Source organism: Rhea americana, unplaced genomic scaffold (assembly GCF_003343005.1).
Source record: "Rhea americana isolate MKP2758 unplaced genomic scaffold, rheAme1 scaffold_16, whole genome shotgun sequence".
Classification (NCBI taxonomy): domain Eukaryota; kingdom Metazoa; phylum Chordata; class Aves; order Rheiformes; family Rheidae; genus Rhea; species Rhea americana.
The window spans coordinates 2,504,708-2,519,549 of NW_028185705.1; the positions used below are offsets into that span (position 1 = coordinate 2,504,708).

The following is a 14,842-nucleotide window of genomic DNA, read 5'->3' on the forward strand; positions in this document are numbered from 1 at the left end:
GGGTTGCCTAGAGAGGCTGTGGAGTGTTCTTCTCTGGAGATATTCAAAAGCCACCTGGATGYGATCCTGTGCAACATGCTTAGGTGACCCAGCTTGAGCAGGGAGGTTGGACTAGATGATCTCCAGAGGTTCCTTCCGACCTGTTCTGCGATTCTTTGACCTACCTGAGCTAGCATGTTTCTTCAGCATCTGCAGTCAAAACAATACTTTCTAGCGCATCTTAATCTGTTTGATATGAAGGGGAGTGAGGCTGTGGTGTRATTTCTAAAATCTTAATGAAGTCTTTCTAAAATCAGAGACTAGGTAAAACCTATTAAAACCAACCAAAGTAACTAATTTCGTAGCCCATCTGTCCCCAGATACTGTCACATTCCTTCTTCCTGCGTCTTGCAAAATAGCTAAAAAACTTAGTTATCTTGGAAATTACAGAGATATTGACTGTCCACCTTTCAGGGATTCTTCACCACCCTTTTGCCTTCCAGATCGCTACATGTTCAGAGACATTAGGTATTCTCCTTAGCTTTGTTTTACCAAACTATATTTGTTGTTCACTGGTGTCAGAAGATGAGCTGAGTCACATAGCACGTTCCCATAAAATGGAAGTAAAAGTTTTTCTTTAAGTATCACTTTTTAGTCTCCTGGAAAGGTCATTACATGACCAGACATTGTGTCTTACAAAGTGTTTGGAAGTAGTTTATAGAAATACAGCTTTCAGGGTCACTGTTTCCCAAAGTCAWGAAAACCTCCATCTTATCCAAGAGAGGTTTAGTAGTTAGTATTCTCTTACTCATTGCTGGGTCTCCAAATGCAGCTGTATATTCAGAGACACCTTAACATTTCCAGGCTGGACTAGTTCATCCCTGCAGTTTGCTGTTAGAAATAGCAATGTCACTTGTCTTAAAATATATGGTCTGCTGTTCCATTCCTAAAGGTGCTGTTATGCTAACAATAAATCTGCAAGAGACTGCAGGCAGAGCGTGGGATGTGAAGTATTCAATATTTATCATGTTGTGACCCAAAGGAGTATCAGGACACTTTACATCAGGAAATTTCTCTCTCTAATTTAGCACTTTCAAAATGATAGGCTAGAATATGGCCTGGGAGGTTGCTATTGCATCTTTGATTGAATTTGGTTGAGTAAACCAAAACATATTCTAGAAATATAGTTACAGTCTCATTTCCAAGATGAAGGTTCAGACAAGCTAGTTTGGATTTTAATATTTATATCTTCTGTAGCTAATTTTAAATTCCTGATAATTTTTACTGACACTTTCTTTTTTCTTCATCTCTAACTCTGAAAAACCATTTTCTGCTGTGATAGGTTGAGTCCATCAGTAGAGCAATCCCAGTACTGAAGACTGTATATATGTATTTGAATGACAGAAGTTACTGGGAGTCAGCTAATACAAGGGTCATAACAGCCTTTGGGAATGAGAAGGATACAGAGAAAATCAGGATGAACGGTCCCAGAAGAAGATGGAAACTGCAAAAATAATTGGAAAACAACTCTCCTTCTTTCCAAATGGTAAAGAATTTTGAATAAGTGAAAGGTTGATGGGGGGAAGCTCGGTGGCTCAGTACTTGGCTACATTGGTTAGTTGCAGTGAAACTGGTACCCAAAGAGAGTGTACATGTATCTCTGTTCAGGGACTCTTGTTTATTCCCTCAGTATCATGCTTTTAGATCAGGCAATGCTTGTTTCTCTTTTGTGCAACTTCTATTTATATAACATTCCTAAAGGACATAACAGGAGAAGATGGGAAAATGGCTTTTGCAACTTATTATKATCAAATTCCCATTATTTGCATTACAGCATTGGCTAGAATCTGTAACTGGATCTAAGACCTCTTTTTTTTCCCCATGTTTGTAAGAAGGCAGCATTTTGAAGAGTTTGCAGGCAAATCAGGCAAGACGGAAAGAAATAAGAAGCAGAATTACCCTTACTGACAAATAAGRGAACTGAGGGGCGAGAGATAAGTGACTTGCCTACAGTTACGTAGGCAATCTGTAGCAGAACCAGGTGTGGCATCCATTTCCAAGTCACAATGTGTCATGCATAAGACAGCTCCTCTCTCATTTTGATATTGTTGGCAACTAGCCTTGCACAGTAGTTCTAGGGTACGGAGGAAGAACTAGAGGTGACTGTAAGAGGATGACTTGGGACTTTTGTTTTGAAGAAATARTTCTTTTCTTTCTTGAAATCTCTGGCCACTTTTCTACTCGAATCAGCTTCTCAAAATTCTGTCTGAATCTCTAATTCAGAATCTGAGAGTTCTTTCTTAACATATTAATATCAAGCAGCGTTTAAATTTCAACAACAGTGCAAAGAGATGGCTGTCATGTGTCCTTACAGCAAATACACAGAATTTAAAATAATGATCTCTGAGTTTTATCTTCATCACCCTTCTTGCCTCTGGTGCTCTGTTTAGATCAGATTATCTCATTTAAATAGCAGTGGGTTATGAAAAAAAGTCTAATCTATTCCCTCACTGTGTTGCTGTGCATGCATACATTATTTTGTTTTTCTTTATCCCTTAGGGCAGTTGAAAAAAAAAAAACCAACAACCAAAGTCACATAAATATATGAGTCACATAAAAAAGCTCTGTTGGAAAATAAGAATTGGAGGGAATATTACTCTTTTCGTGTTATTTCCACAGATTCTAGGAATATAGAGAATATTTTTATTTTTGAGTAATTGAATGGCCATTTTCTTGGCAATAATGTCTAGCTCTGCACTACAGCACATTTAATCTTTCATTAAATTAAATTCGTATATAGATCACTATCAATTTCATTCTGCAGGTCTCATATAATAGGAGCAGAAGCAAGGAAGAAAGGACTGACTAATGTTATCTAACAAACTGAATTGTCTTCCAGGCCCCAGCCCAGGGCCCACAAGACTGCTCTGCACAACATTGTGCCTCAAATGTTTCTCATTTTCTCACTCAGTTCCATTACATCTAAATAGATTTGAAACGTTCATAGAGTGTATCAAAAAGGTCCTGGCCGTAACTTAAGTTTAACTGTTACCATCAAGCATATTTTAGAATGTCATGTGGTGAAAGTCAGCACAAGTCCACTGAAATCAATGAAGATAAGTTAATTTATACCTGAGTATAAATTATCACAGTGAACTAAGTAGGAGCTTTTGCTATTACTTTTAATGATGGCACGATCAGGGCAAATGTGCTCTTTTGATTTACTCTTGAGAGTACAAGTACTTGAGAATATGGAACATTTAAATTTTTATCTATTGTTAAGTCTAAGTTAAAACCGAACATGTTAAAGTGAGCTCCTAGTATCTTTTAACTCTGTTAGCCCAGCATACTGGTTTCATTAAAAGAGGATCCTGTAACAAGAAAGATGAAAATGACAAGAAGTTTGAAAAATGAAAGCTTTCTGAAAGTAAATGAAAGAAAAGGCTATATTTGGAATCTTGAAACATAGGTGTAAAAATATCTTGTCCATCACCAAACAGTACTACTTTTCCAATGATTTGTATTTCAGGACTGCTGTTTATTTCAGAACTGCTGAAAGCAATCAAGAAATTACAGGGATATCCTATACTCTTAAAATTGGTACAAGTACTTAGACTAACAAAGAGGGCAATGMTTCTTGAGAAATACTGGGAAAGTACCCAAACATTTTCCTCTTAAGTTAGCCAAGGACAAAAGCTGAGCATTTGGCATTGAACTTTCAGCACATCTTAGTGGGAGAGGAAGAGTATCTGCCATGTATCCACTTTATATCTGGTATTTTTATGAGGGAGGAGGCTGGTGACAGCAGTCTCTTGTGACAGCTGTGCCAGGCTGGCTGACAAGCAGAGGAAAGACTGGGTTCCTAAACAGGTTGGAATTATGTTAAATTCAGTGTACTTGGGCCTAAATGAGTGAATGTTTATTTGAAATATCTGCAAGTCTTTTAATATGAAATCCTTAACATGTTGACTGTTTGTTACTGAAAAAGGCACTTCGTATTGACTTAAAGGAAAGTCAAATCTTGAGATTTACATTTTTAGCTGGAATCTATTAGAGAAAATATTATCTGGCTTAATTCAAGTTGTATTTAAAATACTATTGCAGTCTGCACTCTGCTTCTTTAGTTTCTTCATTTCAAACAGTTGCTGACTCATGCACTACAAAATTAATTTAAGTATCATTTGAAGTTACTTTAATCCATTTTCTTGGTAAGTGCATGAATAACACACCAGCTATTTAGCGTTCAATACATAATTACAGACAAAAGCCAGTTGTCATGGTTGCCATCATAGACAGTGTGAAGGGTCAGTTCACCCCAAATGTAACCTCAGAAAGCTCAGTTACTGTTTTGTATCTGGTTTCATATGAGTCTGTAAGTCACATGAGGCACATGAGTTAATCCCATTTATATGATTTTGTGAAGTAGGATTGTCAAATTAAGTGTTTTGAATTCGAGGAAAGTTTCAAAGAATGAGCTCCAAATACGAAACTTGAACTATGAACCAGTGCCCAGCCAGACATAAATGCACACTTTGACTTGCAGTGTGCTAACAACTTGTTGATGGCTCAATTAAGCACCAGGGATATTCAAGAAAGAGGTAAGAGGTAAAGCTGTCCTGCATAGGGTAACCATATTTCCTCCTCTGAATAATATCTAAGGACAGAGAGGATGCTCAGGACTTACATCAGTGGCAGCTTGGGTTGTATAAGGGTTTATCACCATGCCAAGTGAATACAGATGGAAACGTTTGTATTTGCTTTGGACATTAAGCAAGATTTCCTTTCATTATTGGCACCTATGCTTTGATAAGCCATGTCATTCTTACCTGTCTTGAACTTCATAAATGAATGCTTTTATTTGTCCTTAAGTGAAATGTGATTTAAAGATATTTACTACTATGGATGCATTCTAAGGCTGTGATAATCCTTAAAGTATGTAAACAAAACCATCTTTGCAGCCATCTTCCTGTACACTGCACTAAGAGGTTCTTTTCTTACCTAGGTTCACTAGATTGCTTGATAGTTAGTAATGCCATGGCTAAGAAATGTCTTTCGTGTGCATGTTGTTAACCAAGTAAGTTCCCTGTCCTGCTGCAGCTTCATGGGAGTTCCTAAATCCTGTAGATTCTCATCAGAAGTAATGGAGATAACAGATCTGATTTCAAAAATCCATTGTGGATTCTGCAATAACTGGGACCTGAACCTTATCTATACAGTCCAAACAAAAATGTCTGAGGGATTCTGCAAACTGATCAGGTAGTAGATCTTAAAGATCAGAAATGACACTGCAGGTTATTTCATGTTGACTGCATAACTGGACAATCCTCCAAAACTTAAAGGGTACTTAAAAATTTTCATTTTGGGGGAATTTGAATGCTACAGTTCAGAATATCTCTTAAAAGCTATTCCCTGGAGTACAGCTTTCTTGTGATCTTGAAACATGTTTTTCTGGTTCAAAGGCAGCAGCTTGGGTTGCTGAAAATTAAAGGATATCCTAAATGAAAATCTCCATAGTCACTTGCACATGCAAATAAGTACTGTTAGTTTTGGTAATTGTGTTTCCTTTCTAAAAAATTATGATACTGATATAGATTTATCAGTCATTAACACTAGTAGTGGAACATTTTACCTGTGCTGCAGCTCATGAATGGCAGCAGAATTATTAGTTTCCATAGCAACACCATCTCCACTTTCCAAGGTCAAAAATTCCTCCCATCCAATCAGTGGAAAATAGTGTGTCTTCCTGCAACTATGTTGATATTCTGTAAAAACAGTAAGAGAGATTGGGTAATTAAAGTACAGATTCAGAACAGATATCCCAGTTTTCCCTGTGTAAAGTCATGTTCTGCTGCACCATTGGTGAGGTAGACACTAAAGATGCAATAGATGGTCTAGTCAGGATCATTTCAGCATAAAGATAATTACAGAATGACAGAAAGATCGAAATGGCGATGTAAGGAACGTGCAACATTTGAGACTCATTCGTCCTCCGTGTGTGACATAGGGATTGCTGCCCAGGAGTGAGTTTCTCCAAGTAAGAAAACAAAATTTGTGAACCATTCACCAAACGTTGCTGGATTAGGAGAAAGGGTGCGGGCAAAAATGTACTACTCTTGCCTTCTAAATGTTAGTCACACTTCAGGATGTTTCTTTTCTTACACAGATTTGGCTTGTGATCYCAGAAAGGATCCTGGTGAATGTAAGTAACAGAAACCATTACTGATGCAAAATGAAATCTCTCACAATTATGGAGAAGGCAATATAATGTCATATATGCGCATTGTAAAAAAAAACAAAAATTTTTTTTGTGTTAAGTTTATTCATAAGAAATGAAACACCTATAAAGGTTTGCATAACAATTTGCTCTAATTCCCTTTGGCATTTCAGCCAACATATGATGAATTAAATCAGAAAAAAATATCTGTTTGGCCTTCTTTCCCAAAGGGCAAACTAGTAATTTACTGTTGGGAATCAGTTCATAAAATAGCTGAAACCAGAAATCACTTAATAAAATGGGCTTACAGAATCATAAAATCATTCTAAACCTTCTAAGTGCTGAAAATTTTCCACTGAGAAATTATGCTTATAATCCACATTTATAGATCCATATTCTCTTCTCTCTTGCCTCATTTTTCGTACAATTGTGAAAAAATAGGATACAGCCCTTAAACTTATTACTTATATGAATGAGAGAAACTTTTTGCATGGTGAAGAAATTGTTTTGGTAATCATTCTGCATCTCTAAGGGATCCAGCTCTGTTCATAGGTTTTTATAAACTTGGCCTAAAATTTGTAGGTGGTCTCGGGGGAGATGGATATGAAGCTGATGTACCTTTGCCAGTTGCCATTTCAGTTGGGGAATGATCAAACTTTGAGAAACTTCTGAATTTTTCAGGAAAGAAAGAAGAAAGCATATTTCCTTTTAATCTTTCGTAAGGGCCTACTTCACATACATCTGGGGTCTGCAGAAACACTTCAGTGTCATTTAAAAGTATAAATGGCTTGAGTTCTTTAGAACATTTTGGGTAATTCTGTTTAAATAGAACTATAGAAAATGCAGTTGGATGGTATCCTGTTTTTTTTTTCTTAAGTCAGTTCTTAACATCTTGTTCTTGTCTCTTCTGGTTTCTTTCAAAATACCTGGTATTCATGAAGCATATTGCCGAAATGTGAACATAATATTCCAGCCAAGGCCTTCCTAATGTGGAATATCCATTTCCTATTTACACATTCGTAAATGAGGATTGCTTTTTCTATAGTTGAATTCTTTTCAGGATCGACTGTAACACCTTCTTTAAACTGCTTGCTTATACTGAAGACGTGCATTGATTATTTATACTTGAGAGTGAAACTTTGTACTGGTCCTTATTGAATTGCATCATATTTGTTTCATACTATTTCTTCTGTTCGTCAAATTTTGTCTTAAAGCTAGTGTATATGTCTCTGACACTTAGGACAAAAAAGCTACCTTTTTTTTTCGCTTGTCCTTCCTAAACAAGATGTGCCCTTCCAGATCAATAGTGCAGTCATGTCAATTCTATTACTTGTTTCTGTTTGCCAGTTAAGTTAGAATTTTAATTATTTACTAAGACCTCATGTTAAATCTGCCTATGTCTTATATTTATTTTTAGATAGATAAGATTTTCATCATCTGAACCACTTTTGCTGTCATGTTCCTTCTATGACTTTGACTGTCCTCATGTCCCTGCCTTCCCCTATGCCCAATTCTCCACTTTTTTCCAAGTCCGCCGTACCTTTTACCTTATGTCAAAGCCTTGATGATTGTAGTTTGAAGCCCTTCATACCGAGTGACACAACTGTGACTATTACTTTTCCCTTTGTTAAATGGACCTTACTTCTGCTCAATACCTTTTCTACTTCTTAACACTGGACAGCCTTAGAGAACTCAAAACTTCTCTTTGTGTTCATTCCCAAAGGCGAGTAACCAATTTGTTTCTACCTAGATACATGACACTGCCCTTAGTGTCCTTGCTTGCAGAAAAAAAGTAACACCATGTACCACAGACAACTGCTACCTCTGTTTATTTCTTGCTGTAGTGGCCAGGAATACCACAGGGTGAAGATGAGCAAAGCATCTTAATTTGCTAGGGGGAGAGTGATTCTTGTTTACTGACAAAACCAGTTCTTGGGTGAGAATACGTTCTGTTAGTTAGCTTTTAGGGGAACATTCTGAGTAATAAAAAAACACCAGGGAACCCAGTTAGGTAATCAAATTCATCCCCTTCTAAGGTATTTGCACTTTCTTACAAGGCAGATCCTTCTGAAAAACTCCTACTTGCTCTTCTCTCTTTGAGTCTTTGAAACCAAGAAGCAAGTATTTGCTGCTGCGAGTATCAAGAGTATATTTTCAAAAATCTTATTCATATAAGTTATTGATTAATCTTCAGAACTGTAATTCTCCTCTTTTAAGGTGGCAAATTATGGAATATTTTTGTAACTATATAAATACACACACTCACGCACACACATTTTGTAACTATATAAATACATAGACACACTGTAATTAACCCAACTGTTTTTACTTTACTCTGACAAACATAAGGACCTAACTGGCAACCAGGCACTTAATAATTTTAACAACGTCTTTCCAACATCAGTTTCCATGGGATTATTTACCGTCAAACTAAATCAGGAATAAATGAAAAAAATGAAATATTTATGGCATAAGAAAAATCTAGTTCAGACTAGAAACCCCAGACTGGCATTAAATCAAGAAATGTAACAAGATAAATTGTGCCACCATACTCTTTGTTCTCTGGATGGAATGCTATCACTTACTGTAATTGTTATGCCACAGTTTGAACAGTCAGTCCAGATAGATAGATAGATGGAAGACAAACTATGTTAAGTATGATCATGGCGAAAACATTACATTTTCCCCTAAAAATACTGATTGCATATCCATTTGTCAGCAGTGTGTAATTTATACAAATATATTTGTTACAGAAGTAGTCAGGATCATTTTTTGATGTTTTCCCATTAGAGACAGCAAATCAGTAGAAGAGGACTCAATGCTCAGATATTTCTTAGCTGTCACTTTTTCTTCCTGTCTTTGGTGGAGGAAGATACGTATGTTCCTGGTACAGCCAGATATGATGTGTGCAGTAGATAGGTGCATATTTCGGATTAATAGATGGAAATACCATTTTGGAAAAATAGGTGGTTGAAATGAGTACAGGGGAAATGCATTAGGTCAGTTGCGTCTCTGAACACAGTGCAGAGCAAAGTTACTGTGTGACTGGTTCATGCTGCATTTGTTTCCTATTGAAAATACTCTAGCTAGTACTGTTGTAAATAATGGATACAAAAGCATTGTGTTAATCAAATCTTTTACTTCTGGGTATCTGAAATGTGGAAAATTTCAGTCTGAATATGGGATATGAGTAGATGCATAGACTTCATGACACTTCACCTAGCATATGGAGGGGAAAGTCTTTTCCTGTGTCCAAAGCTGGCAATTGTATTGCACTTTTTTTAGCAGAATGCAATTTATAAGGAGGTAAGGTATAGTTTAATTTATTCATTAAAATAGTCTGATGTATATTTAATGCATTWACATAAGGGCCAATATTTAGTCAATTATTTCATAGCTTGAAATGAGATTTAAAGTAATGACTAGGCTTTAGGTTTTGAGATACGTGCTTTGTTCTCCTGCTTGTTTTTTTTAAGTAACCGATTTACAAGATCAAGTCTGTGACAACGGAAAAAATATACTTCTGGTGTCATACGAGTTTTCATGAAGATATGCAACATTTCACATTTCTGCCACAACAATCTGTTAGTTTTGTAAAAGTAAAAAAGAGACAGTTCAGGTGGCAAACTGACATCTTTCTGAGGTAAACATTTTAAGGCAAAGAAAATGATGAGATTTTGCTCTTAGCTAAGTTCAAGCAAATTGACATTTTTTTTACCCATGGCAAAATGTTGCTGTGTTTGCAGAAATAGTAACTTTTTGACCTGGTGAAAGAGATGCTTTTTAACAACAGGGATYTGGGCTAAATTCCACAGTGATGCTAGCAAAAGAGTTTCACTGCAGTATTGGTATATTGGCATAACTAACTATGGAGAGAGATCTCTTGAATGTATGTAGGAGGAAAGGAATAAAAATGTGAAGATAAGAGGCTGTAATCCAGGGAGTGCATGCATAGCCTTTTTATTTTGCAGCCTCAGCTTTCACTGCCTCCAACTTCCACACATCTATATTATCTTTGAATTTGGCCTTAGATACTTTTTTATTCTTCATCTGCCAGGAAATAAGCTGAATCTGTCCCAGCTAGGCTTGCATACTTCGCACAACATTGTTCCTGATCTCTCTATTGTCTCCTAAGCACCCGATTTGAAAACATCTAATACGAATTTTCTCATGAATGCCAATGATATACCACTACATTTTCTTTTCAAACTTTTTTATCCCTGAGGCACTTCCTGCACTCAAACTCTTTTCCAGATACCCATAACAGACTGAATAGCAAATACTTTTAATACGAGAGCTGAAGCAGAAGAGATCAGCAGAAGAGTTCTACAGGCTCCAGCAAGATTTACCTATGGCATTGTAGCACTTACTGCTCATTTAAAATCATTAAATGATATTTTTAAGGAAAAAGGTAGACCATCGTATTTAACTAAGGTCTCTCTATACTGATCACTCTTGTTTTCCCTGTGTCACAAAAGGAGTTGTATTGACATTTGTTTTTTATTTCTGACTACTATTGCTCTTTCTAGGGAAACTGAGAATATTGTATCACATTTACAATTCAAAGTCAGTACATAAAACCTTTGGTAGGTTTTATATTTTGGATCTTCAAAACATTTCCCTTACATGTAACAGCTCACTTGCTTTCACATGAGTTTGGAAGTTGTATACTGTGCAAAGATAAATGTGCTTTATTTATCAGACACCTCTAATTAGGCACCTCACTAGCATATGGGCAGTAATTGGCCAGATTCTATTTTTGTGTCTATGATGAGGCCTCACTTGACTCAGTTTCCCAAATGGACTCATCAGTATTGGCATAAGCACATCCTAAGGTCATAACTGGCTTACTAAATAAATGGCCCTCCATGATGACCATGGTTAAGGCAAGATGAGCAAGCTGCCAAACAAATGGGATGCATCATCCATTCTTCAGTTGAACCTATGCATCTTMTGATGATGAAGTAACCTGGCAATTCAACCATTTTTTAAACATATGAATTTCCGTATTTTAAAAAATTCCGTATTTTAAAAATATATTTTATTTCCATATTTTAAAAATATTTTTGATTTTTCATATGGTTTTATTTTCATAGACAGTAACAATTTAAAAACTTTATACTGTCCTTAAATATTACTGTTTTGAAATGTAGTGTCCAAATGAGGATATCAATGTAATTACAAACTATTTGAATCTACTTTGAAGCTGAAAAAATTTTCTCCCAGTAATGCACTGCAGACTATATCTATGCGGTTAGTGTCCTATTAGTATTATTGTCACAATGCTCTGGGAAGATTTTATTGAATGATACATTTTCACTAGAGCATTCTAGATAGATGCCCTAGTTTAATGCAACAACACAAACACTTGTGTGGGCTTTCACTGTTTTAAGTAATTGTATCTTAGTAAGAAAGAGTCAATGAAAGTATTTTCAAAATTTAACCAAAACGTGCAGACTGAATGGTACAAACTCTAGTATGTTACATTTGTTGACAAGTCCACATAAAATGTCTTTTAACAGTAAACTGCTTAAGTTTTAAGCTACAGTGAATATAATTGTTGTAGCACAACCACAATCCTTGTGCTTAAGCAAGCCGTACGAAAACACAGAAGGATGCAGTTATAACAGCAGTGTTCTTTGAAACTGATTTGCTAGTACTTTGGGGTTTTTTTTTTCAGTTTATACACAGCATACAATGTCAATAATCATTCTGAAGGGGTTGTCTCTTGGGCAAAATAAAAATTTGCTTCACATACTCAGATTGCTGTGGTGTTTCTGTGTAACTTAGGAGATGTAGATTTATAAGTTTTTGATATAAGTATGTATGTATATGTATATATGTGTGTGTATAGCACAAAGGTGTAGCTCATTTCAGTCATGTGAATTGTAGTCAGTTTTTTGAAGTATAAAATTATGTTGCTATTTCTGCTCTTCGTGGTGATATATATGATGGAAATATCTCCCTTGTGGTGCAGTGGGATAAAATTGGCCCAGAAGCTGGTTTAGTTTTAAGAGTGGTGAAGGCTTTTCAGCTCATCATTATTGGCCCATTGGCCTTTCAGGGCTGGGATAGGTTGCATAATGCCACCCTGTGTTGGAAATGTTAGAGCTCCCTTGCCCACCCAACAAACAGTTAGGGAGCTTCAGGGAATGTCTTCACAACTGCAGCCTTTCAAGAACAGTGCTGGGCTTTGTGTTCAATGACTTCAGCCATGGACTGGCTTCAGTGCAGACTTACCTACAAACGCCTTTCAGAGAACGGTAAATGGCATTCAACAGAAACTGCTTATTCCATCAGCAAATGTGCAGTCACTGAATTAATTATTAAAAATACTTAATAATTTCCTTCTTCTTTAAGAGGCCTTCTTCATGTTTTCTGTGGCTATTTACTATGTCTAGCTTTGTATATAAACATGTTTTGATTTGGGTCAATTGAAGACCCAAAGACAATGTATGGTTGCAAAGTCAACCCGCCTATTTGTATCCTCTTATACATACAGAGGATTATTGGAATTTCATTCATGCGTAGGACTGTCCAAATTGAGACTAATATAAATATTTAACATCTAATTAATTGAGGAATGTATTGTCTCTTAAAATATTCAATGAATTATTGTTTTTCTTAAGTCACCCTACTTTACCATATGCAATGTAAAAAGTAATCGTATCAGTTTAAGTTTAGAAATATGTTGTGAACGTAAGTCTGCATTGCTGATATTCCTAGAAGCAGCAGCAAGGATCAACATCCATTTACAGTGAATAAGCTTCTCATCTTTAAGATTCTGAAGTGCGATATCAAGAAACAAAGTCTCCTAGCCTGCTACAATTGTACTTCAGTTCCAGCTATATAACCACGTGTCTCAGTGTTCTCTGTTCCTAGAAAAAATTAGCATTTCTGATTTTGGGAAAATGTTTTCTGTGTTAAATTCATGACTGGGAAAAACATAGGTGCCTTTGACACTGGAATGTTAGCCTGCAACTCTTCTCATAAACTAAATGAGGCAGAAGTAGAGTGAGACAAGGTGTTAATTTATCTTAGGTTGTTTGATAAAAAGAAAAACCTCGGTCATAAAAGCTTCCTAGGGCAAACTAGATGACCATACAGGAAGATGTATAAAAATGATAGCAGCATTTAGTGATGACTACCATGTTTCTAGCAACTGAGGGAAGGAAAAACTAATTTAAGCCTTTAAGTTTCTGTAGGCAATATATACAGTGATTAACCAAAAGATTGTGTGCTATTGACCTGCCATCTCTTTGCTTTTGCAGATACACAGATCCTAGAGGCATACTGGAAGAATCAACCTCATAGACAATTTCCTGTTTTGCTTCCCTTTATGTTTGCAGGGTAAGTCTTCCATTGTATAATATGCAGTATATATGAAGTTAGAAAAAGCAAAATTTATTACATACATTATTAGACCTGAAAGCATTTTGGAATCCCTGGTCTAGTTGTAAGACTCACCCACAACGTAACTCCATACTGAATCAAGATCCAAGTATTCCCCAGCTTTCTGTAGAAGGCTTTCACAGAAAGGAGATCCAGAAGCTTGGACTGACCATGCCATGCTCCAGTCCTTCCCCATCTGGATGATTGGGTGACCTTCAGCATGGTGGYATGGCAAAAAAATATCTAGTGCCAGCTTAACTCCAACACAGTGCTTAGGTCATCTAATTCGTATTTTCTAACAGGACAGACCTGACAGACATAATCCTCTTTTAGTTTCACTCTTTTGCATGACTCTGTACCAGCAGTAAGAACATCATTTGCCATCATACTGTCTACAGTGGAAAAATAGAAATTGTCCTCTTTCTTATTATTAAGCATTCAAATAATGTAGTATATACCAAAGCAGCAGTCTTTATCAAAACTGTCTAAAATCCAAAATCTTATGTAGAATATGAATCAGAATATTTAATTAAAGATGTGGAAGAAAATTGCTAACATCTGCTACAATGTGATGACTCCTTCACCTGTACACTAGATCTAACTTCATACAAAGACTCGGGTTATGGCTTCAAAATCCATGAATCATCCAGGGTAGTCTTTCCAGTGTCAGCTCCCTTTTTCCTGTAACTAACAGGTCCACACAGGCCAAATGTGAGAGTTCAAATTCTTTAGCTAAAATAGGGCTGCTATTGGTTCTTTTTTATATACGTAGGAATGAAGATTCATACATCTGTATGAAATCTTTCCTGTAAGATTTGATAAGATGGAAACTTGAGCCTAATCTTCAGAGATTTCTGAAGAGTTCTTGTTCAGAGAACAAGACAAATATTTTTCATGGAAATCAAAGTTTAGTGGTTTTCATCATATAATTTCAAACAATTAGAAGAATCTGTACTAATCACTCAGTGCAGTCTATAGTAACTATTGAACAAACATTGAGGTGTGTAGAACGAGCCTAAGAAAAAGGCTCAAAAGGTAGCCTCTGTAGTTGAAGTGTAAGTATGAATGAATTTGCAATTCGGTACATTAAAAGAAGCACATTTTCTGAAAAGATTTGAAAACATTAAACTTATCAAACCTGAAAGGGTAACTTACAAACTAATTACCATATTCTTTTAATATGTTAACAGATTCATTTCTTATGCAAAGAGTAAGATTGAACAGCATGCATTATTCTTCACACATTACAGGTTTAAT

General features: G+C 36.1%; 1 protein-coding gene across 1 annotated transcript in view; it reads right to left on the reverse strand.

Annotated features, from left to right (window-relative positions):
- The window catches only part of CNTN6 (contactin 6), a 123,309-nt gene extending 117,639 nt beyond the window's left edge, over nt 1-5,670 (reverse strand). Inside the window, exon 1 of the mRNA XM_085300047.1 lies at nt 5,609-5,670. Coding sequence (XP_085156173.1) covers nt 5,609-5,663 — 55 coding nt within the window. The 5' untranslated portion in view covers nt 5,664-5,670. The remainder of the gene's footprint in view (nt 1-5,608) is intronic.
- Nucleotides 5,671-14,842: the final 9,172 nt, after the last annotated feature.